The sequence below is a fragment of the Brachyhypopomus gauderio genome, chromosome 16, assembly GCF_052324685.1.
Source record: "Brachyhypopomus gauderio isolate BG-103 chromosome 16, BGAUD_0.2, whole genome shotgun sequence".
In the NCBI taxonomy this organism is placed as follows: domain Eukaryota; kingdom Metazoa; phylum Chordata; class Actinopteri; order Gymnotiformes; family Hypopomidae; genus Brachyhypopomus; species Brachyhypopomus gauderio.
The window spans coordinates 11845395-11870853 of NC_135226.1; the positions used below are offsets into that span (position 1 = coordinate 11845395).

Sequence of the window (25459 nt, forward strand, 5' to 3'; positions counted from 1 at the left end):
CTGGTACACCGCAGGGCTGTGTGCTCAGTCCTAACCTCTTCACACTTTTTACTTTTATGATTGCAGCCCCATCCACGCCTTCAACACATTTGTGAAATATGCTGATGATACAGTAGTGATAGACTGCATCTCTAACAACAATGAAACTCAGTACAGAGAGGAGATTCAGCACCTGGCACGGTGGTGCTCAGACAACAACCTAGCTCTGAACACCACCAAAACTAAAGAGATCATCAGAGACTACCGCACAGTTAAAAGAACTGCACATGCCCCTCTACTCATAGATGGAGATGAAGTGGAATGTGTGCACAGCATCAAATACCTCAGACTCCACATCACAGCTGATCTCACCTAAATACCTCACACCTCATATAGAAGGCCCATCAAAGACTTTTCTTTCTGAGGAAACTAAAGCTGTCTGAACTCCGCTCACAACTACTTGTGAATTTTTACACAAGCACAATTGAGAGTGTACTTTGTCTCTGCATGACTGTATGGTATTCCAGCTGTACAGTATAAGACAGAAAGGACCTGACCCAGGTGGTCAGAACAGCGCAGAGGATCATAGGGAGTCCACTCACAGATCTAGACTCTGTGTATGCTGGCCGCCTTCATAACAAAGCCAGCAACATTATTAAAGATCCCACCCAGCCAGGACACCATCAATTTGTTCCTCATTTCTCATTTGCAACTTTGCTCCACAAAACCTGTATTGCTGCTATTAATATTTTATTTATAATACTTTAATATTATATACATAATATAAATACAGTATATGTTATACTATGCCATATAATCATAACAGTCATATCATCACACCATAACTGCCTCACTTATACCATGTCGCTGCTATAAAATCAGAATTAGTATTTGTCTCGACCGACTCGTGGAATGTTTTATGTATATATGTTGTCTTGCACTGTTTTTATTCTTTTTATGTGACTAAGAGGTACCACTCAGAATTTCGTTGTATCATGTACAATGAAAATAAATCTCTCTACTACTACTACTACTACTACCAAATGGGCTTTATTACAGAATTTCATTACTGCAGTGTCTGGGCTTTTTTTTTGTTCGTTTATTTGTCCATTTTTGTTTGTTTTAGAATACTTTTAATATTTTGTTTTTATTAGGGGTGGGCATAGATTAATTTTTCTAATTTGGATTAATCTCACTGAAATCCTGAAATTAATCTAGATTAAAATGGCTCATTCAGAATATGCGTGCTACCCAAGTAATGACTAAAAGTCAGTCTTTGAGATACGGTTTCTTAATACAGAGGGCGCATTAGACCAGGGGCTCATCTTCTGTTTCCAAAATGCATCAATGACTGCCTGAGAAAACTGTTCTACTTTGATACTTGAAGAAAACAAAACATGCTCAAAAAATGTACTCGTGTTCAACGGTTTATTCAGTTAAACATGAAAATAGTACTGTAAGCCTACATACTTTAAGAAGGCATATTCAGTCAAACATGAATTTGTAAGCCTACATACAGTACATTAAAAGGGGTTGATAACATGTTTATTCAGCTAAACATGGGATTTGAAATGTAAGCCAACATTTAGTACATTTAACCTGTTTTCGGCGACGGCGACTCTTCCCCTGGGCTGCATCGATGCTTGACCCAGCGTCAGCAGCATTAGCAAACGGGTGCTTTGTGTTTAAATGGTACTTCAGACTGGTAGAACTCCTACAATGAACTAATTCCGCGTTGCAACTTTAGTCTTGTCAATGTCTCCATTAGGAAGCTTCTTAAAAATGAATTTTCCATGAAGCAAACCTGGCGGCTTCGTGGCTGCATCCATGTAAACACACGTACGATTCGTTTTGTGTGGTAATTCACAGGTTTGAAAACTCGTTCTCGCTCCCTACTGTGCAATTTGGTTAGGAATAACTCGAGCTAAACTATCAAGGTGAAAGTCATCAGTTTGCTTACCTATTTTGACCCAGCTCCCAACCCAACTTTAAAAATAGATTAATGGTGATATTTTTTTATATCGCCCGATAAGAGTATCACATTATCGAACGCCGTTAACGGCCGATAACGGCCCACCACTAATATATATATATATATATATATATATATATATATATATATATATATATATATATATATATATATATATTATATGGCAGTGGGGAACCGTCAGGGCCCTCTACGCCCTCTAAGAGGGCTTAGAAATTCTCTTAAATTATAAATATATATAATATAATTTATCCAATTTTATTTTTTCTACTTACAGTTTGACAGTCGACATCTAAACAATTACAAAAATATAAGCAAATAAATTATTCAACCGTGTCTATTCAATCTGTGTTGGAAGGTGAGGGGTTAAGTGGAAGCCTGTGAGCCTGTCTCCCCCTTGGCCTAGGTGCACGCACCACTTCCTCGTTTGGTGTAAGGATGTTACCATATTTCCGGTTGGTATGCGGAAGTGCCGATGTTATGGCCGAGTCTATGGCTGTGTTCGAAATAGTCTACTACATACTACTGGCATACTGATCGAGCCCCAAATCAGTATGTCGTATGCAGTATGTGACCAAAATGAAAATTTCCAGTACGCGAAACATACCCGGATGACTTACTACTTCCGCAAAATATTCCAGTACGCGAACAGAGCTATCTTCGTGGTGTACTGCATCCCATCATGCAACGCTACGTTCACGTGACCCCGTAGTGTGCTTTGCTTTTGTCGCATACTGGAAACTGTACTGCATACTACTACGAGGACCAGTATGCAGTATCCAGTATATACCGAGTCCAGTATGCAGTATCCAGTATGTAGTAATCTATTTCGAACACAGCCAACGAAATTCGCAAGGTGCCTCTTGGAGTTACCGAAGATTACCGTCAACGATGTGCGTCGTATTGTCAGAGCATCAAGTACAACGCCACAGAGTAAACTTGAAAAGGGTTTCAAGTTCTACGTTTCATCCTACCTCTGCAATTTTGAAGGTAAGTCGCTGACGCTAGTTAGCTAGCTAGCCTGAGGTGGCAGTCTAATGAAGTGATGTTGTTTTTAGTAACGAACCAACCTGTCCTAGTACTAGAAATGCCTTTTTAAAACATGTTTGTATTTCTGATGGAAGTATCAGGCAAAAGTAAAGCTAACGAGATAACAGTGAGGGCTCACTGCTACAGATCTATGAAGAAAACAGATATGCCACACCAGCTGAGAGTAGGACTGGTTAAAATGACACGAGTTCTGTTCTGTGTCACGTTCAAAGTTCTGTTGAACAAGTTCAAAAGTTAGTTCAACACAAGTTCAATCTTTTATCCTTGCTCTTACTTCACGTAAGCTGTGATAACCATAGGCATTGGTTTTCAAAGCTTACAATGGTAGCCAAATGCAGAGTAGCTGTGTGGGAATCATTAGCAGTCTATTTTGCCTATAGTAAACAAATGGGAGTTTATTTTACAGTTCGAGCTATTGTTATCTACCTCTATGACTCAAAAGCAGAATATAGTCCACCTCAGCTATTTTTCAAACTGCATTTTCTAAAATCTGTCAATCTGTCTTTCAAATCTTTCATTTTAACTTCTTTATTAACATGTGGCTTCAACACTTACACCTATTAACATATTCTGATAACACTCTTCAAGAAGCAGTTGAAGTAAAACCTGCACTGTTCTGTTGTTGGTGGTGGAAACAACAAAATAATATAAATATTAGGGATGCACCGAAATGAAAATTCTTAGCCGAAACCGAAAACCGAAAATGAGAAAACCAAGGCCGAAAACCGAAACACCGAAATACATTATGCCAATTATTAGTAACATTGGATTTATGGCTAACCTCACAAAAATCAAAGCATTGCAATTCAAAGAATAAATCAACTACAAAATTTGATTTGAAAATATGTATTTAGCACTGACATTACAGTAATGCATATTATAAAATAAAATTAGTGGTGGGCCGTTAACGGCGATAACGCTGACAATGGCCGACCACTAATTAAATTTAACTCGCTTCCAGACCGTTTTTATCTGAGAGGATAAATATATGTATTTTATACGAGTTAAATTTAATTATAACTGATTGACCTGAAAGATAAATATAAATTCTCTCATAAAAACGTGACGTGAGTTGCAACAACATTAAACAGCTCAGGTAAACACGCTTCTGAGAAATGTCATCTGCTCGGCAAAACATAACGGGGCTCAATGTTCTCTATTAGCCTACGAAATCCCACATCCTCTACGACAGAGAACGGCTGATCGTCTAAGGCAACGAGTTCCATAATTTTTGGTGTAATGTCCTTTGCCTTGGCGCCATCACTGGAAAACTTTTTTGCTAGCTTTATCCAAATAAACACGTGCAGGCGATTTTTGCTTGCGTCATCACAACACATTGTTTCGGCCGTGTTGTTTCGGTGATGAAAGTATTTTGGCCGAAAACCGAAAATGCAAATTTAAGCCATTTCGGCCTAAAATTTTCGGTGGCCGAATTTTTGGTGCATCCCTAATAAATATAAGTAGGCCTGTTTCACTCCTATGTGTAAGCATTTCATCTGGAGTGAAAATGAAGTTTAAATCTAAAATATATTTAGTTTATAGTTGCTCTGTGAACTAGTAGATTGAACCATGCACAACACTGTAGAATAGAAAGACAGTATAGCCAAACGTTACATGAGACAATAGACAAGTGACATTCACCACTAACAACATGATGGGACAGATATTGCGCCTATTGACATTGCTGAAGTCTTCTTTTCAAGATATTAAATTTTGCCTCTTGTGTATTTCAGATGACATTACGTGATTCAATGCCAGTTGTGCTCATTAGCTGCAACTGCTCTTGTGCTGCTGGTTGCGGAATCTGCAACCACTTGGTTGCATTGCTTTTCCAGACAGCTCATTATTCTGAATCTGGCATGTCTGTCGTCCCTCCTGTCCTTTCATGCACACAGACAGAACAGAAGTGGAATAAACCACGAACAATGGTTTGTCTTATTTCATTATTTAATATTAGTTAATGTATCACAGTCACTTTACTAACACAATCTTTTAAATTAATAGGGGGTGAAGCCTGGACCCGTGGATGCCATGGTTGTCCTAAAGCCAAAACCCAAAAACCAGGTGCTACTACAGCCAGTGGAGTTAGGTTTGCAGTACCAAATTGAATAGGCAGATTACAGTGTGTGGTAAAAAAAAAATGCTTTTGATCATCTGATAAGACCCTGTTCTCTTCAAAATTTAATTTAGCCTCGTTGTACTTCAGATGACATGTGAAGAAAACCGCTCCAAACAGAACTTGCTGCTGAGAATTAAGTCTTCGATTTGTTTTCGGAGCCTTGATATCTCCTCGCGTAGCTCTTCATTTTCACTGAGGGAGAGATCAAGCACAGCAGGCTCATTACTGACGCAGTAGTCATGTTCATGACACGGTAAGGGGTCATCATCATCATGGTCAGTCTGCATCTCTGTTAGATCAGTGTTGGGTGGACGCTCTGTTCTTTCCCATACTCCAGGTCGTGGAGTTGGAATAGTATAGTTATTCCATTGAAATAGCACAGGAAAAGCTCCAGGTCGCAGTCGTCGTCGTCCAGCAGGAGTGGGAGGTTCGAGTAGATCAGCAGTGATAAAATGTCGCGAACACACTCAGGGAAGTACTCGTGACGATAAAATGATCTCTCCTGATCTTAACCACCCATTGTTTCTGCAGTTCTGAGTCCTTTGGAAAGGTGTGGAAGCTCAGGTAGGAATTACACCTGTCGATGCTGTGCAGAATGGCACACAGCAGTGGTGGTTGCACCAGCTGTCTGTACATTGTTGAAACGTTTCTTTTTTTTTGTTTACCTGTCATGTTTAGGACACGTAAACGGACAGGAGATGAAGGAAACTTCCAAGTAAATAACACGGTAAATATGTTCGTTACAAGACTGGTGAGGTGAATAGCTAGCACAGTGTACGCTTTCAATGGCTACCGGATGTCAACAACCATCCTAACCTTTTAGCGGAAATTACGTCACTTAACAGCGTGCACATAGGCCATTCAGCAATACCAGTTTCAAATGACAGTAAAATTGACCAATCATATCTTCCCTCTTAGTGGGCGGGCTTAACTGTATGATAATTTCCGCCCGCTGTGGCGACGCTAGCTGTCGTTAGCGTACCACCGCTAGCTAGTTTCGATTCATTCCTTTGATGTCCTCACTGTGCTGTGCTGCAATTTTGCATTTTTCACAGATGCTGGCAAACCTGATGACCTTGTGGACGATGTAGCCAGCAAGATGGAAGAGAATGCATTTCTCGCTCTTTGTGAGATCAGGTGCAGCTCTGTTGACCGCCATTAGCTGTTCCACTCTGACTGATGGTATGACATTTTGCTCCACCGTGTCCAAGAAGTCTGCCAAAAAGCTACTGTTGTCTTCCAGGTAGCTCCCAGACCTGATGGCTGTGAGGAACTGTCCCACAGATATGATTCTCAGTGCATGATGGAATTCCACTGGAGTTGGGACACCTGGCACAGTAGCCAAAAACCTAGGCGTCATACTCGACTCCGACCTATCATTTGATAAATACATAGATAATACTACTAGGATAGCATTTCTACATCTCCGCAACATTGCCAAATTAAGAAATGCATTATCACAGGATGATGCCGAAAAATTGGTGCACGCCTTTGTTAGCTCTAGATTAGACTACTGCAATTCACTACTGTCAGGATGTTCAAATAGGAATCTAAATAAACTTCAAATAGTTCAAAATGCCGCAGCCAGAGTTCTGACCAGAACTAGAAAATTTCAGCATATTAGACCAGTCCTATCAGCCCTGCATTGGCTCCCAGTTAAATTTCGTATTGATTTTAAAATTCTATTATTAACATATAAAGCACTACACGGGCTTGCTCCTGAATACCTCCAGGAACTTATTTCCTACTATGAACCCCCACGTCAACTAAGATCACAGGGTGCTGGTCTTTTATTAGTTCCACAAATTAATAAGGTAACAGCAGGGGGAAGAGCCTTTTCTTATAAGGCCCCCCAGCTTTGGAACAACCTTCCAAAATGCGTACGGGGGACTGACACAGTCACAATCTTTTAAGTCTAGGTTGAAAACCCACCTATTTGGTTTAGTGTTTGATAATTAACATCCCCCCCCCCTTAGATAAAGGTACAGATCCAGGGGTTCATAGACGAAGGGTTTTATGGTTGACTGGGGTGCTGGTGCTGTCGTCCCGTCACTGCTCGTGGTCACTCAAGTTCGTTGACCGTGCAGTGGATGGATGCCATTGTCTTAGAATGCCCCCAAGCCTATGTTACCTTCTGGTTCTGCCTTTTTAGCTAGGCTGTAATAGTTTAACTTAATGCCGGAGTTGCTGCCACACTCCAGAAATGTGTTTAATTTCATCTGTCCTGTATATGTCCTCATACAGAGCTAATTTTCCCTGTTTTATTTTCTCCACATGGCTGCCCGCCTGAAAGGAAGTTCAATTTGAGCGCATAAACACAGAGACAGAACTGCGATTTGAGGATTATTGTGACCTTATAGCGAGCAAATTTAGGCTAATGTGAGAGCACATTGCTGTTTAATGCTTTGATTGTTTTATAATTGTTATATATTACGTTCATTTATATATTTTGAGGGACAAGAAGGGGTGAGAAATTCAGATCAGATTAAATTTCATTATTCACTAAATTTCATGTTCACTAACATTAACATCTTTAAATCATGGTGATTTCTGTAATCCCATGGTATTGGGGACCTAAGTAATCTAAATGACTAATGTACATTTTCTGACTTTCAGATACGACAGAAGGAAATTGTTTGACTTCATTGTGCAGAAATCTGCTTTAAAAGGGTACATTAAAACACATTACATTTACATCCAGACAGTATATGACATATTAAAATACATTGATAAATTATATATAGCTTGTCTTTTTAATACACACTTATTTACAGCAATGACTTCATCAATAAATCTCTAATAATCTCAAATATGAATATCATGTCAAGCAGTTTTTCTGTGTCCTTTCCTCCATGTTGTTAGTGTAGTGTCCACCGTGGTTTGCTGTGCTGCATGCGCCAATGGATCCGAGAAAGGAGCAAAAATGTATGGTTTCTCCACTGATACTGAGAGGAGAAAAAAATGGTTGGCTCAACTCAGCAGGAGCAATCTTACCCTCACTAAAGATTACAATAGCAAAAAAAAAAAAATATGTGAGGTAATCATCAAACACTGCATTTGCACTTTTCACAATAAACACACTATTGGAAAGCTTATTGCATGATTTATTAAAATACAGAACAGTGAACAAAAAAAATCAAAGACTCCAGACAGACTCGGGTGCAGGTTGAGGGTGCTATCTGGTTGCAGGCTCCATTGAATCCCCTATGGTTCTTTGGCTTAAAGAGAGAGAGGAGAAAAAGACAGGAGAAAATGATTATTATGAGTATTGATGTGATATGAATTTGAACTTGTTGCACACCCTTGGTTGTTTTTTATATATGTAATGAGTGTATACGTATCCAGTAAGTGTTCTCTAATACTGTGTATTCACCCACTATGGGATATGTATATGGGTAGACAAAACTGAGTTGTCATGTGTGAGGAGTAAACTCACATCACTCTGCAGGCACATTTTGAGGCAGAGCAGTTCATCAGAACCAAACGGGGCAAGACTAGGCTGAGAGCAGATGCTGTTCCCACCATTTTTTTGCATCGCCCCGCACTCAGAAAGAGGAAGCCCCCTGCACTACGATGCACCACTGGACCTGTAAAGACAGGGCCCACAGATGCTGATCACAGCTATAGTGTTAGAGGTGACACAGGTATAATAAGTATGAACTCCTAATAATTATATTATTTCTTTAAGTGATAGAATATTTAATACGTAATCAGACTAAATAGTATATATCTTTTATATCCAGCAGTTTCAAAAACTGAGGAAATAAGGGATGAGGATACAGAGCGAAGGGAAAGTGAGATTGAACAAAGAGAGAACATGGCTAGTGAGGAGAGACAGGGAGAGCTAATACAACCCAGTGAGCCAGCAGCCAGTCAGCATAACCATCAGCCAGAAGCCAGCCAACCAGAGTTATTGAAAAAATTAAAGAGACAAGAAAGAATCATCAGGAAAACAAAGGCAGCACTACAAAAAATAAGGAAGGAAAATGCCACTCTCAAGAAGACACTGAAAGTTAGGGACACAAGATTTAAGAAAACGTTTTCAAAAGATCAAATGAAAGCATTAGGCAGACTAACCACAAAAGGGATGAAATGGAGCAATGAGACAATTAAGAAGGCGTTGAAAATTGGCTTTACTGCTGGTGGGACAGGTTACAAGACCCTGCAGGAACTGCAAATTTCCCTGCAAGGAATAAGAACCCTACAGAGAAGGATGCAATGCGTTAGATTTGAGCCTGGAGTGCTGACAGAGGTGTTTGATTTCCTTAAACTGAAGGTAGATGGGTTGACAGAGATTGAACGGGAATGTGTGTTGACCTTGGATGAAATGGCAATCACACCAAGTGTGGAGTTGCATATGCTTACCGGCAAACTCTATGGTGATGTGACTTTGCCAGGTCACACAGGAGTAGCAACACATGCTTGTGTCTTTATGCTGGCTGGAAGCACAACACGGTGGAAGCAAGTAGTGGCATATACTTTCACTGGCAATACTACCAACGGAGCACAGTACAGGCCAATAATTATTGAATTAATACAAAGGGCAGCATCCATAGGGCTACATGTGCTCAACGTCACCACTGACATGGGTAGCCCTAAGCAGGCTATGTGGAGATCCTTTGGGGTCAACCTCAATAAAACATCTGTGCCACATCCATAAACACCAGACAGACAACTTTATTTCATGCCTGATGTCCCACATATGGTAAAGAGCTTAAAAAGTGCCCTTGTCCGTGGACATGTGTTCAACATTCCTGAGGACATTGTAAACAAAGAGAACCTCCTCTCTAATGAGGTTTCAGTGGTCCTATTAAAGACCTAGTGGCCTTTCAGGAAGGGATGGCATTAAAAAATAGCTCCCCATCCGTCAGCTGCAGCCATCGAGCAAAGTCACTTTGACAAGATGAAGGTTGGTCCTGCTCTAAATGTATTCAGTAAGGCAACAAGTGCTGGGCTGAAATACATGGTGCAGCAAGAAAAACGCCCTCTGTCCTACACAACTACAGCGTGGCTACTGGAGCAAGTTGATGATTGGTTCGATCTAATGTCATCTCGTCATCCATTTACGTCCCTGAGCAGACTGAAGATGGAGGAGTAGCAAAAGGCCATCACCTTCCTTCAGGACATTGTCCATCTGTTCCGTGGGATGAAGATTGGTCAGAAGGGACACTGGAAGCCTGTTCAGACTGGGGTGATAATGGCAACAAAGGGCAGTCATGGCCTGGCGGTTAGGGAACTGGTCTTGTGACCGGAGGGTCGTGGGTTCGATTCCCAGACCTGAGGCCATGACTGAGGTGCCCTTGAGCAAGGCACCTAACCTCAACTGCTCCCCGGGCACCGGGCTAGGGCTGCCCACCGCTCTGGGCACGTGTGATCCACAGCCCCCTAGTAATCACTAGTGTGTGTGTGTGTGTGTGTGTGTGTGTGTGTGTGTGTGTGTGTGTGTGTGTGTTCTGACTGCACAGATGGGTTAAAAGCGGAGGACAAATTTCAATTGGGGTGTAAAAATCACAATTGGCAAAATATGGCACATTTCATTTCAACAACATCAATTTTAGCCATACAAGAGGAGTTGCTGACTAGAGGACACAGGTTTGTGTTAACATTAAGATTCACACAAGACTGCCTTGAAAATACCTTCAGCTGTGTGAGGTCTAAAAATCCTGTCCCAACTCCAGTGGAATTCCATCATGCACTGAGGATCATATCTGTGGGACAGTTCCTCACAGCCATCAGGTCTGGCAGCTACCTGGAAGACAACAGTAGCTTTTTGGCAGACTTCTTGGACACGGTGGAGCAAAATGTCATACAATCAGTCAGAGTGGAACAGCTAATGGCGGTCAACACAGCTGCACCTGACCTCACAAAGAGCGAGAAATGCATTCTCTTCCATCTTGCTGGCTACATCGTCCACAAGGTCATCAGGTTTGCCAGCATCTGTGAAAAATGCAAAATTGCAGCACAGCACAGTGATGACAGTCCTGCTGGAGAAAACAGCATCTTATTGAACTTAAAAAGAGTTCAAGGCAGGTGCTCTTTGTCATCCTTCCCAAGACGCATATGATTTCATTCAGCAAATTGAGGAACTATTTAGGACCAAGACTGGTTCCTCCCTCATGGAACTCCCCAATGCAGTGAGTGTCTTGGAGAAACAAGCTCAGGCACTTTGCAGTAAGCTTCCAGCTTGCTGTGGAGTACAAGACAAAATCATGAAAAGATTCATACGGCTAAGGTTGAGAATTGAGGCAGCAACAATACCAAATGACAGAAAGAAGAAACAGTTAAAAGATGGTCATTTTGGAAGCAAGAGCCAATCCAGAAAGTTGAAAAACAACTCCAGTAGCCAAGCTTCAAAATCCGGTAACCCCTAAACAGCTCCAAATGTGCCATCAAGCCCATTAGTCACTCCAACAGCAACATTTGGACTAATCATTGCTCCTACAAGTGCTCCAGCCCCCCAGCCAACATCACTACTCCTACACTCCTACAGCCAACATACGGCAGTGTAATAAACATGGATTTCTTATTGCTATTTGAAACTTACCTTGTTGTGTTTTCAATCTCATTGTGCTGCCCTCACTCTGAGTTATCTAATTTCACCAGCTAGACAGCGAGTTAACGACGCTTCAAATAATCAAGCTTTGTTTCTTTGTGTTGATTTATTTGTAGAATGGCCTCTAACCATTGCCCTCTTTAGGCCGTCGTAAAACTAAGAAATAAAATGTACAAGCATAGCATTAGCTAACATCGCAAACTGTCGTGTTACATGTTAACTATACACCACACAATAACAAATCCAGATCAACTCAAATGCACATATTTTTTTACACAAACAAAAATAAAATCACAATTTTGTCATATTATGATACTTACGGACAAATCTCGTCCAAGGCTACAATGTGTGGAGTTCAACATTAATTCGACACACGAACGGCTCGACATTGCGTACGGTCATCTTGAATGATTTCTTTTTTACAAAGTTAATGAAACAGTAATGCCACTCATCCACAAGAGGGAGCTCTGAAATAGCGTACAAAAAACTGCTGCTCAACACAACTTACAAGAGGCAAAACACTCATCATGGTCAGCACCCAATTATCCCACAGCAGGCCACTAATATACACTAACAAGATAAATTAAATACAACATAAATAATACAATAATAGAATACAAGTCTAGTACGGTTACATATGATTACATATATCATACTGTACTATAACATTTTAGTATGTTGTATTACTCTTTAGTCTTGTAAGATTCATTGATCAAAACTGCCACCCTAGTTTCAACTTACCTTGTGTTTTCAATCTCTCTTGATGACCTTCCCTCTCCCTTTGCCATCAGTCTGCTGAGCATAATACAGATAATAGTCAACAGAGTAACAATACCTACAAACACTTGATCTATAAATTACACTGTTGTGTACTATTTAGAAGTCTTAAATATGCATTCTAATCAATATCAGCAGTGATGCATCACAAGAATGGCTCTCCTCCTTATTGTGCGTTAGCTTAACGTTAGCTGGTACTCCAAAATGGATATCCTCATTTCACCTCCTCGACCCAACACACTCTACAATCACACTCAAATGTTGTATTTAACCAATACTTAGCTACCCCGCAAAAACATCGCGTTTAGGTGAAACGGCATTAAGAGAGGAATTTACAATTAATAGGCTGTCGGTCGTTAATGTGAAATCTCGCTAACCGTATTCGCGTTGCCTTAGCATAGATTTAGTTCCCTAAATCTGCTTATTAAGAGGTGGATAATTCACTAAAATGTTTTAATGCACATTTAAATGCACTTGTTAATTTGATTCTGATGTCCTTATAATACACAATCTGATTTTTTTACGCGTACTAACTTGTAAAAGTGTATCACAGATGGTCCACTGCTCCAGTTTGACTGCGCTGCTCGTATTTGCTGCTAACTTCCGGGAATTATTGACAGGCTCCACGATCCGCCATTGCAGTAAAAAAACTGCTCCGTTGGAGTGAACGGAGTTGACGCGACTCTCTCTCTCTATAGGGCTCTGGTTTCGATTAATTCCTTTGACGTCCTCGTGCGCGTTGTTTACATATTCCGCTTCCGAGGAACACGGAGCTGTGAACCTTATTTTGTTGGAACCTTATTTTTCTTAAGAAGTTATCTAGTACATATATTACTGTTTATTGCGTGTCTAAAGCTGTACTGTCGTCTCAGTTTTTTTTTTCTTTATTGTAGTTAATTAGGAGAGGAAACACTTCTTTTTCGGGGGGATGGGAGCGCGCCCAGGTTTAATGGTCACGGTTCGCTACTGATATACGGTCTCTGGTATGAACCCTTTGGGTACAAGCCAGGCTGCATCAGGTTATTGTAGCAGCCTGGCTGATTTGGTGTTTTAGTTAAAAAAATAGGAAATTGTCATATCACGTGCTACTCAACTTTAGAATGTTTGGTTGGGAAGGTGGAATGTTTGGATTCAGTTTCGATGCTGAAAAGCTGAGAAATTGTCGCATGACATTTGGCTCTGAGAATTATCAACCCTACAATCTGAGAATACTATCAACTACAATCTTTACAAATCTTACAAATCTTCCCAGATCTTTCTATTTTTTCTAGATCTTTCTATCTTTCTATTTTTTCTAATTTTTCATCCAGGAGATTTTTTTTACCCTAGGAGAAGTGACCAGCCAAGGCCGGGGCAGGAACCGAAGATCTTCACAGACACACCAGGTGAGAAAAATATATTTTCATATACTGTACATAATTTTATACTTCTATGTAAGACAGTATATTTAGTTCTTATGAGTATGGATTTCCACAGGCTTATTCACAATTATTAAAAATTAAATATACACATTTATGTAGTAGGTTTCTAAGGTTCAGAAAAATAACATGTATATTTATTCTGCTGATGACTGTCAAGCTCTTTATTTCATGTGTACAGGATAATATAATTAATGGAGCATGGGTTATTTCTTTGATTTCTTTGACTCAGTACAATTTTTATGAATTCCACCATGTTAACATTGTCCATGTGGCCATGGAAAAAGCAAATAAAAATAAACATTTTTAAAAAGAAACAGATTTCTAACATCACAAATTCTTAAGCTTTCTCCCCACATTCTGATGACATCACATGGCACCATAGCCCTTCTTATAATCACTTGTTCATTGGGAAACACTTACAAGGCATTTGAGCCTCACTGTGAGGCGTGCTGGGTTTCACTTTACCTGCTGTGGGATTTTCAGGTGTGCCCTACAACCCCCAAGAGACAGTAATCCACAGAGAATATGGCAATATCTGTCTACTTCTGTTATTCGTATATTACATAATCTTTTTCTTAATGTTCAGTCAACATGACAGCAGATGCCCTTCGGAGACCAGTTGGAGACCAGTTGATCCTGGAAGAGGATGAGAATTATCTCCCATCTGAACAAGGTACATTAGCTGTCGCATACTACCTGTTACAGTTTAGGACCCCGGATAAAACTTTAATATATGTTACTGAAATGGTATACTTTAATATCCACCATTGATAAAGTCTACAAGCTACAACAGTCCCATCATTTAATAACTAAATTATAATGTTGACATAATAACTTAATAATATATAATAATAATAATAATAATAATAATAATAATAATAATATATATAATAATAATATTAACAACACATGTCCAGTTGGGACTCTTGTATGTTCGTCCAAGCTATAGCTACACTTTATAACATAGAATCATTCTCCATGCATTATGGACTTAAATATTTGAATTTGTGGGATTTTTCTTGATTTGAAAATATCATACTGATTGTGGGTATATTCATCTTATCCGTATTTCTCCTCAGAGGTCCATGAGTATGCCAGAGAAATTGGCATTGACCCTGATGGGGAGCCAGAGCTGCTGTGGCTGGCCAGAGAGGGGATTGTAGCCCCACTACCTCCTGAATGGAAACCCTGGTAGGACAAGCTCATTCTCATACAGTCACCCAGTTTTCTTATCCTTACACACAGAGCAGTGAGCGTTGGTGTGAGCGTTGGTTCCTTTTAGAAAAAATCCAAGCATACTCTAATGTGCCCTTAATTGAGGAATGGCTTCCATTCCAAGAACTCTACGTCTCATTCATGCTGGCTCGTTCATTCAGGTTCTTGATTACCTGACGTACCAAGGCCCTTTGTCCCCTGTAACTCAGTTATAATTTTAAGTACCATTTATAGAAGTAGGATGCATCAGGACTTTATTGTGAGTGTCATAATGTCACACAGACTCTCTGGAAGCTTGCAAGAAGTGGGCATTAAATCACTTATGACCTAGGTGATTAAATGAGCAAATTAGACAGCCCAACTTTTTTTTAAATACCATGGAACTGCAAGTCTGGAGAAGACTGAATATTTTGACTGGGAAATAAGACTGGGCAAGAGAAAATATAACAGGCAGAAGAGGATTTTTGAAGTTGGAGAGTATGATGTGACATAAAAGATCAGACACAATTTAACATATGAAATCATTTTTGGATTCTGTATTCAAATGGTTTGGGGGAAAGTATGTTATAACCTTATTGTCAGGTGTAACTGGTGTCTTTATATGAGTCAGTACCTTCATAGATAAAACACACAAAGACAAGATCCAGGGGATATTTAATGTTAGTTGTCCCCGAAACTAACAATTGCAAAGTATAAAATTAATATTTCATCACTCTATGCAGCAGATTTGCTTATAGACTTGGCATTATTAATCTGAGCAATGAGACCCAGAGCACCACTCAGTGTTTCAGATGTTGTTCTGTTGACACCTTTGTGGACAGTCCTGTGCTGGAGAACCTAGGCTTGTCTACATGTCATGTGTTTTTATGTGTGTGTTTATCTATGTGATGAGCTTGTCTCTCTTTCCTACTCTCCAGTCAGGATGTGACTGGAGAAGTATACTATTTCAACTTCTCCACGGGCCAGTCCACCTGGGACCACCCCTGTGATGAGCACTACCGCCAACTAGTGGCCCAGGAGCGGGAGTGTGCTCAGCCATGCCACAGCCATGCCATGGATGAAGAGGAGGAGGATGAAGAGCCGAAGAAGGCGTCTGTCCATGAGGTGGAAACACCTGCTAGAATATAATGCTCTGACTTTTAGCTCACTGTCACCTTTGTAGTCTTTACACTGCAGTTGTTCATACATTATGTTCCCAGCTTTTATACACATTTTTATACAGCGCCACTAACATCACTGTGTGTGCTCACGTGATCTTAGTGTTACTGTAGCACCTTGCTCTACCTGACACACACACACACCCACACACACACACACACACACACACACACACACACACACACACACACACACACAGATCTTGTGAATGTCTGTACATGCATGTTTATGCATGTGTGTTTGCATGTGTTGGTGTGTTTGTCTGTGTATGAGCAGGACAGTGAACTCAGGGTGGCAGAGGAGACTGAGCTGGACGTGGACGAAGAAAAGAAAAAGAGAGAGAAGGAGTGTGTGTGTGTGTGTGAGTGTATGTGTGGTGAGTTGTCTGGTCTGTTGCAGGAGGTGAGGGAGGAGGTGCAGAGGGAGCACAGCAGGAAGCTGGAGCAGCTGTCACAGGAGCACCAGGAGCAGCTCTTCACCCTCAGACACGAGCACCTGGAGGAGGTGCAGAGGGAGCACAGCAGGAAGCTGGAGCAGCTGTCGCAGGAGCACCAGGAGCAGCTCTTCACCCTCAGACACAAGCACCTGGAGGAGGTGTGGCAGGGAGAATTCATTTACTCACAGCTCAGTGATCACCTGAGAGACCGAGCCAATGTGTGTTCATCACATGGTGTGTGTGCAGGAGAGCGTGGAGAGGGAGCGCATGTTGAGGGCTCATCTGGAGGAGAGGGAGAGGATGCAGGCTTCGCACACGTCCCAGCTAGATCAGCTCAGACTACAGCTCGACTCTCAGCTCCAACACACCCACAAAATACACATGCAGAAAGTAAGATCCCACACCCATACGATACTCACGTGCAAAAACGCCTCTTCTGCCATACCCAGTCGGGTGTTTATGTGTATAAAGACGGTGTGAGTTGTTTGTATTTGTTTGTTTTTCTTGTGTGTGTGTTTAGGAGTTAGAAGTGCAGAAGATGATTGAGCAATTGGACATGAAAACCAAAGAGCTCAAAACTCAGGAACTGCTACTCCAAACTCAGGTACTTTACCTGCGTTATTTGAGTGTGTGTGTGTGTGTGTGGGTGTGGGTGTGCTACTCCAAACTCAGATACTTTACCTGCTTTATTTGAGTGTGTGTGTGTGTGTGTGTGTGTGGGTGTGGGTGTGCTACTCCAAACTCAGATACTTTACCTGCTTTATTTGAGTGTGTGTGTGTGTGTGTGTGTGGGTGGGTGTGCAACTCCATGCTCAGGTACTTTACCTACTTTATTTGAGTGTGTGTAGGTGTGTGTGCGCTACTCCAAACTCAGGTACTTTACCTACTTTGAGTGTGTATGTGCAACTGGTACACTGAGCTCCAGGTGCCCTTAGGTTAGGTGCCCTTATAGCTGTACTTATAAGTTACTAATCATTCGTCAGTCAGTTCTTTGTGCTGAGAAGTTAACTGACTCAATGACCTGTTTTGAAGAAAAAAAATGAATAGATCATGTCTGGAGTGTGTGTGTGCGTGTGCATGTGCATGCATGCATGTGTGTGAATCTTCAGTCCAGTCACTCAGCTGCCTGATAAAATGATCTGTGTGTGTGTTCGTACTGTTGGTCTGTAGGCTGCAGATTTGAAGAAGAGGAGACAACAGCTGAGTGAGGAAGGAGATGAAGTTGAGAAGGGGATAGAGGTGCGTGTGAGTGTGTGTGACCAGGTGTGTGTGTGTGTGTGTGTGTGTGTGTGTGTATCTGAGAGTCTGTGACCAGGTGTGTGTGTGTGTGTGTGTGTGTGTGTGTGTGTGTGTGTGTTTCATTGTAAACTGTTATGCTAGGTTGTGTGTCCCCCCCAGGTGTGTGTGTGTGTGTGTGTGTGTGTGTGTGTCATTGTGAACTGTTATGTTAGGTTGTGTGTGTGTGTGTGTGTGTCCCAGGCTCTCCCACGTGTCCTGAGAGAACGGGACAGTCTGCGTGCGGAGCTGGACCGATTAAGAGATGAGAGGAGGAGAGAAAGGGAGGAGCTGGAAAAAGAGAGAGAGGGAAGGAGGAGAGAGAGGGAGGAGAGCAGAAGGATGATGGAGGAGAGAGAAAAACTGCAGGCTAGATGTGATGAACTCCACAGAAGGCTCAGGTAATACACACACACACACACACACATACACACACATTAGCTTTGACCAAGTCAGTACTGGTCTCTGGTGACACAAATGCACGGTACACAGAGTGTGTACATGTACAGATCTGTGTTGGTGTGGAGGGCTCCCTCCGGGTGGAGGAAATGGAACCTCCTCTCTCCCCTGTGCCCACCTCCCACAACCTCCCGCAGCATAGACAAGTATGTGGGTGTGGGTGGGGTGTGGGTGGGGAGGGAGGCTGTCCGATTGTATGTATTTATCATATGTTTATATACTCGTTTGTAATCTCCTCTCTCTCTCTCTCTCTCTCTCTCTCTAGCTTGCGGGAGTATATCTCAGGTGAAGGTGTCCTGCAGAGAGCAAGACAGTTCTTGGAGAAACAGACCAGCTGTCTGAGAGCGAGACAGGCGGCACTAAGGACGGCCCACCCCAGCCCGCAGAGGTCCGCTGCAGGAGGCTCTGCTCAGCCTCTCTGCCAGGTCCGTCAAGTCTAGTCAGTTTTATTTATAAAGCGCTTTTTACAAAACATGGTGTCACAAGCGCATGGGTCCAGATCCCTATTGAACAAGACAGGGGCAAGTGTGGCAGAGACAAACTCCCTATGCGGATTAGGAAGAAACCTTGGGAGGACCAAGACCCCAAAGGGAAGCCATGCTCCATTGGCCCAGCAACTTTAAGTTCATATTTATAGTCCTGTGTCTATCTGAGCAGTCACAGTCTCTCCAATATGGATGCTGGGCCTCAGGTAGGATGCTGGCCGTATTGGCACATGCATCCACGGCATCAGCACATCCACTGGCAACCCAGAGCATCTTCTAGCTCCTTTATGGAATTGTCTTTGTAGAAACATGTAGTCAAGATACAGAATGCAGGTTAATATGTAAAATCAAATTAAACTTCCATATATATAGCACACGTGCCAGTGACTTAGCATGTGGCTCCAGCAGGCTTATCCCTAGCAGCATAACTAAAGAGAGGGGCCTGGAGGTGACCACAGGCATGAGGGTACTGAGACATTACTCTGCCTTCGGCTGTAATCTTGTAGTTTTCGGATCTGAGCGCAATCCTGCGCTTTGAGAGAGCAGCAGGTGAGATGGATTATGGTATGCAGTAAGTTTACTCGGATATTGTGGAGGACTATTTAATGCTTTATAGCAGAACAGAAGAATTTTAAAATCAGTTTGATATTTAACCAGGAGCCAGTGCAATGCTGAGAGAGTAGGACTAATGTGATGCACTTCTCAAGGCCTAGTTAGGACTCTGGCTCTTGGATTCAAGTTGGAATGCAGCAAGTTGGACTTTCTTTAGGGACTGTTTAGAGCAGGGGTAATCAATTAAATCTTTCCGCGGTCCATTTTTGGCAGATAGCTCAGACCTTAGGTCCGGGTCCGCGGTGGCGAACGAAAGTTGTTGAGCGGGGGGGTGGGGGGGGGGTGGCAAACGAAAGTTGTTGAGCGGGTGGGGGGGGGGGGGACGTAACACTCAAATGGGTGGTGAGCGTAACACTCGTCTGAAAATAAATTCTCCGGTTTAAAATATAGTCTCCCGTTTTTTTGGCATTTGGGTCCGTATCCAGTTAATAAGGAATGTGATTGGGTCCGGACAGGACGGCATTCGGGTCCGGATCCGGACCGCGGTCCGCCATTTGGTGATACCTGGTTTAGAGCATCCAATTAAAAGTAGTCCAATCTTGATGAGATTGTGGACCAGTTTCTCTGCGTCTGATACCGAACGTACATGTCTCAGCTTGGCAATATTACATGAAGGTGCAAAGGCAGCATTAGTGACATTGCATATGTGTGTGTCAAATGAAAGATCCTAATCACTAGTGACGCCTAAACTTTTAGCAGGAAATTCAGGTGTTACTGAAAAGCCATCTAGTGTAATAAGAAGATCAGACCCATTGCTTCTAGCACCCTTGGATCCAAGAAGTAACACATCAGTCTTATTAGAATTTAGAAGAAGAGAATTAGATGCCATCCAGTTCTTTATTTCTTGGATGCAGTTCTCAGTTTTGGTAGTAGTGTTGACATCATCCAAATTAGAATATATATATATATATATATATAAGTGTAAGTAATTACACTTCCAAATTAGAAAAAATATATATATATATATATATATATATATATATATATATATATATATATATATATATATATATATATATATATATATATATATATATATATATATATACATATAAAACTGAGTATCATCTGCATAGCAATGCAAGCTAATACTATGCCTACAAATGCTTGCTAGCCTATATAATGAGAATAACATGGGACCCAATACAGATCCTTATGAGCATTCATTATTTTCAAGTACAAATAGGTAACGATCGGTCAGGTAGGATTTGAACCAGGAGAGTGATTGACCTTTTATCTGAGAATATTAAGAGATTGTTAACTACTTTAGACAGTTTCAGTGCTGTGGTGGGTCTAAGCACGTTAGGTCTTGCAGTGCCTACAGCCATGTAGCCAGGTCAGATGGGAGAGAGTAGGAAGCATGAGTATAGCTCCTCTTAGATGTTCTGCTCCCCTGTGCTGTAGGAGGTGAGTGAGCTGGAGAAGCTGAGGGAGACGGTCCAGAAGGGCCACGAGCTCCTGAGAAAGAAGGAGGAGAGACTCGGCCAGCTGGACACGTCACTGGCAGAGGAGGTAACACACACACACACACGCGTATGCCTGCACCCACACACTTATGTACAAACCCACATTAATACCTACCTGGGCTTTACAATGTTTTACTGTCTCAGCTGTCATGTGATGAAGGCGAGCGGCTGGTGGGAGATCGGAGAGTCTCTGATGTCATAGACTCAGAGACGAGCGGTGTGTGTGGCCAAGAGGAGACGAGTGAGACACACACTCCATGTGCATGCACAACACACACGGGCAGACATTTTAAGAAGGCACTAATTTTGGTTAGCCATGAATAAGGGAAGGTATCAAAACATCCTTCCAGAACAACATCTCCCAACGATTCAGGAGCAGTTTAGCAGCAATGAACAATTATGGACTGTTAATAATTGTACTTCATTAAGGTTCTTAAAAAAGGTTCTTAAAAAAAGCTGAGGAAGCAAACTGTGAAAACTAAAAATATGCCCACAACTGTAAACAGCTCTAGAGTCCACTCTGGTCTTGTTGGTTCATAGTTATCTGATGTTTTTATTTCTCTAGCAGTAATACACCCAAACTCTGGTCTTCCTCTCTGCTACTCCCACTCTCTGTTTCAGCACATGCAGTGCCAGTGAAAGTGCAGCAGTTAGCAGAGTCCCTGCAGCAGATCTCTGGCCAGCTGAACACAGTGCTGGGTGAACTGGGATCTTTCACTGGGAGGAGCGTCCAGCCCCTCCCTCAGCCACCTCCGTCCTCCTCCTTCCCTCCTGCCCCGTCCTGGGCATGGACACCAAGCCCCGCCTCCTCTTCAGTGGCTCAGAACAGCTTCTTACACTCCACCATTAATGGTCAGTGTTGGGAACGTTACTTTAAAAAAGTAATTCGTTATAGTTACTACTTGTTCAAAAAAGTAACTGAGTTAGTAACTGAATTACTCTATAATAAAAGTAACTCGTTACCAGGGAAAGTAACTATTTGCATTACAGTTAAAAAAAAAGTTATATGCCAAGGAATAAGGATTTTTTGAAAAAGCAGTTTTCACAGTCAGTTGAAATGAGTAGATCAGAAAGGTGTTGAACTTTTGATATTTACTGCACATCCACAGACCAGTGCAGGATAAAATCCTTTATAATCCCAAATCTTTGTAAAAAAAAAAAAGCAAAAGCAAACAGTTACACTATATAAAGTGCATTTACATCTTTCAAATTAAATTAAATTCTCTCAACCTGAGACAACTGGTTTGTTCACAACAGAAGTAAACTTAGAATAAAACCTCTATTCTTAATTAAATAAATCAAATACCCAGTCTGGTAGACATTCAGGAACTTCAAGTATTTTCTTAAATAATGTTTATATCGCCACCTTGAAAATGCTAATTTTTCTTCGGCTTGTTCCTGACTCGCCATTTCTGCCTCTTCTCCGTGTCGTGTGTCACTGGTGTGCTTCGGCGCGCGTGTAAAAACACTGGCTCTGATTGGCTACCATAACGGTGCCTTAGCCAATCGCTTACTGACTTGTTAAGTTAAACAGGTGTTACACCGTAACACAGAGAACTGTGACCTATCGAGATCTGTTACTCCTCACTAGCCTGGGCAGCGATCCGCTCGGATTACTGTTAGTATATCAATATATAGTAATGCACCGCTTTTAATGACCAGTAACGTCAACTGCGTTATATTATCCCGTTACTGACTAAATGACGCCGTTACCTAACGCCGTTACCTAACTGTGGTCACACAGTGGGCTGCAGTGATTTTCACTAATGCTTCATTTCTTCATCACTTGTAAAACCTTTGAATACAAATAGAAAACTTCTGCCTCTCCCTCAAGCACAAACCAGTCACTGCTGGATTTATAGCTTTTTTCACATAGTTGATGACCATTGATTTTCTGTGCTAGGATAATGCCGATCTTTTCCAGTGTAAGGGTGGTGCAGTGTAGAGACCTGCTGTGTCAAATTGGCTTCAGAAATCTAAACCGCACTACCTGTATTAAGACTACTCTGATTTTAGGAGTTTCCATGGATACCAGTGCCCGCTATCCTATGAGGGCTACCAGAGCATATAGTGGATACACTCCAGCAAGGTGACTACACACACTTGCACACCTGTGCAGGCTTGGTCACAATCTCTCACTCTCACTCTCTCTCACAGGATCAGTGCTGCTGTTGATTTTGAAAGGAAAATTGATGAACTCATACAGTGCTTTTTCATTATGTGTGTGTGTGTGTGTGTGTGTGTGTAGTCTCTCCTCTGAGCTAGATGGCCAGAGGCTGCAGAGACTGATCGACGACAACAAAAGGTGGCTGGAATCACGACGCAAAGACCCAAATGTGTATCCTTTCACAATCTCTCTCTCCCCCTCAGCTTATACACATGTACGTATCACACACAAACCAGTACGGGAACAGAATGCATCATATTTTCACACACACTCTCTTGCACCCTTGTATTCTCCTGAACCTCTGCCCAGGCCTCTCTTCACACGCTACCCAGCTGCCCCGCCCACCAATGGGCTGGTCCAGCTCAGCCTGGACAAGAAGAATCAGATCAAGGTCTACCATTACTGAAGAGGCACAACCCACTGATGTCCATGTATGTCCAGTGCAAACAAATCAATGGATAGACAGAATACAAACATGCCTATGGACATAAGAGAACACATGAAATTGTCAAGAGACTTAAACACAGAATGTATAACACTAATGACAGTCGTGTGCATCTACAGTGTACATATACAGTGTTTAAAGTGTAGTATTCAACACATCTGTCCCCTTTAATCCCTTCATACCTTTGTATGTGTTGATGCCATGCCATTAAACAACTGCTGTACAAGTTCATTTCCACAACAGAAAAGCCTCATAAATCCTGATGACAGGATTATCTTGATCTAGATATTATAGTCCCTAATCTTAGTCTGAAGATGAGGATCACCAACAGAGGTTGTGTAAGCCATATGAAGGTTACAGCTTCCTAGGAGTGTTGTGCTTCACAAAACAACGTGTTTACAGATGTGACACTTGGGGACCAGACAGTGCTTAGCCTGTAAATCCTTTTCATGTAGATACGAAATTTTGCATTTATTTTTGTAAAACGAATAAATCTGTGGTGTTTTACATCAGTGTGGCTTGTGATGTTTGATGGTGTGTGTTTCACTTCTGTGCTTACAGTAAGATCAGGAATAGACCTTCTGTTCAGCAATAGCACTTCTACTGCACACCGATTCTGCAGCACATGCCCCACCGTGGATTCTTCTCAGCTCCACCACGAGTGCAGTCAGAAGAAAGCAGAACAATGACTTGCAGCAGAGAAAAAAAACTGCCGTTTTTGCACATCACAGAAAAGTGAATAAAGTTTAATCTGATTCTAGACCTGCTGTAATTGTTATTTTACCGATCTACAGGACATCCTGACACACACCCACTTGCGCTACTGAGAAAACATACAAATGCTTTATTCATTACTCTCAACCATCAGTTATTAAAAACATCACTTTTTTTTTTTTTTTACATCTGTGCAAATTAGATTCCACCATGTTCACTATCACAGAAGGACTAGTAAAGTGTCCTGGTGAACTAGAGCATTCACTCCTCAGTCAAACCCAAGAGGCCCCAAACCAACATGGAAGGGAGCGGATTGACTAACACACGACTCGGGCGACGTAGGAAAAGAAACAACAAGTGCAAAATGCATTGACGTTTGCATGGCAGGTTTGATTTTTCTCCACTTGAAATACTGAAGCACTGAACGTCGTCTTTGCCGGCATTACAGAAGCAGAGTGTCACAGCGACAGAGCTCGATCATTACGATGGTGACGGCAACAAGAAGCTCGAGAAGCTCCAGCAGGTGTGAAGGACAATCTGATTGGCACGTTCAGTGTCCTCACAGCATCACTCTACAGGGAGCCCAACACTGACTAACGTCTGGCTGTTGAGACGAATCTTCAGGGCTGCAAGGCCTCTTATTGGAAGGCTACAGTATTGTCCAATCATTAGCCAGGAGAAGTTAGAAGACGTAGATTTTATCTCTCTGAATGGTGTCCAGGTCATCGTCCATTGTTAGGAGCACCTGTTTGGAGTAAGGACAAATGAACAGGAAATAAGACCTCGTATTCCTCTAAAGAGGGTTAGGAAATAAAACATTGCATCTCCATCATCGGTTTCCCTCTAAAGAGGAGTCACCAACTGCATGAAGGTTCAATCACACCTGGTATTAAAAATACATTTTGGTGATTAGTGTGTTCACCAAATACAGCTGTAAGCAGGGCCACAAAAACCACCTCCAACATGTGTTCTGTGAATGCCTGATTGACTAGATCTAAAACGTTATCACTGTGAGCCTGCTTGAGTAGATCTGCACCACTCTTGGGTAAAGGAGATGCCTGTGGTTCGAACATTATTAGAAGACCATACCATAAACTCTGCAATCTAGGACTGTCCCCCTCACTGTGCTCATGCATCA

The 25459-nt window shown here is 41.8% G+C and overlaps 1 protein-coding gene across 23 annotated transcripts; it reads left to right on the forward strand.

Moving 5' to 3' along the window:
* Positions 1-2431: 2431 nt before the first annotated feature.
* On the forward strand, positions 2432-24369 carry LOC143477794 (uncharacterized). Of its 23 annotated transcripts, none has more exons than XM_076976556.1 (28): positions 2432-2959; positions 4753-4947; positions 5024-5083; positions 5226-5391; positions 5476-5702; positions 5817-5865; positions 6194-6381; positions 7432-7517; positions 7755-7808; positions 8001-8175; positions 13798-13853; positions 14476-14562; positions 14969-15080; positions 16022-16208; positions 16539-16856; positions 16945-17088; positions 17219-17302; positions 17869-17937; positions 18178-18374; positions 18483-18578; positions 18698-18857; positions 20934-21041; positions 21140-21236; positions 21617-21847; positions 23012-23084; positions 23244-23333; positions 23472-23593; positions 24169-24369. In XM_076976556.1, the coding sequence occupies exons 10-27, from the start codon at positions 8039-8041 to the stop codon at positions 23566-23568; spliced, it is 2343 nt and encodes a 780-aa protein (XP_076832671.1). In that variant the 5' UTR covers positions 2432-2959; positions 4753-4947; positions 5024-5083; positions 5226-5391; positions 5476-5702; positions 5817-5865; positions 6194-6381; positions 7432-7517; positions 7755-7808; positions 8001-8038; the 3' UTR covers positions 23569-23593; positions 24169-24369. The 23 variants fall into 23 exon arrangements, with proteins under 23 accessions (XP_076832671.1, XP_076832675.1, XP_076832672.1 ...); XM_076976560.1 differs by having other exon boundaries at positions 8006-8175; XM_076976557.1 differs by having other exon boundaries at positions 6194-6320.
* Positions 24370-25459: the final 1090 nt, after the last annotated feature.

Excerpts from the sequence above, each read along its gene's own strand:
- LOC143477794 (XM_076976556.1), top strand. The coding sequence starts at position 8,039 with ATGGATCCGAGAAAGGAGCAAAAATGTATGGTTTCTCCACTGATACTG. Across the intron at positions 18,375-18,482 it reads GAACTCCACAGAAGGCTCAG|ATCTGTGTTGGTGTGGAGGG; the intron begins GTAATACACACA and ends GTACATGTACAG. Across the intron at positions 23,085-23,243 it reads AGTGGATACACTCCAGCAAG|TCTCTCCTCTGAGCTAGATG; the intron begins GTGACTACACAC and ends GTGTGTGTGTAG.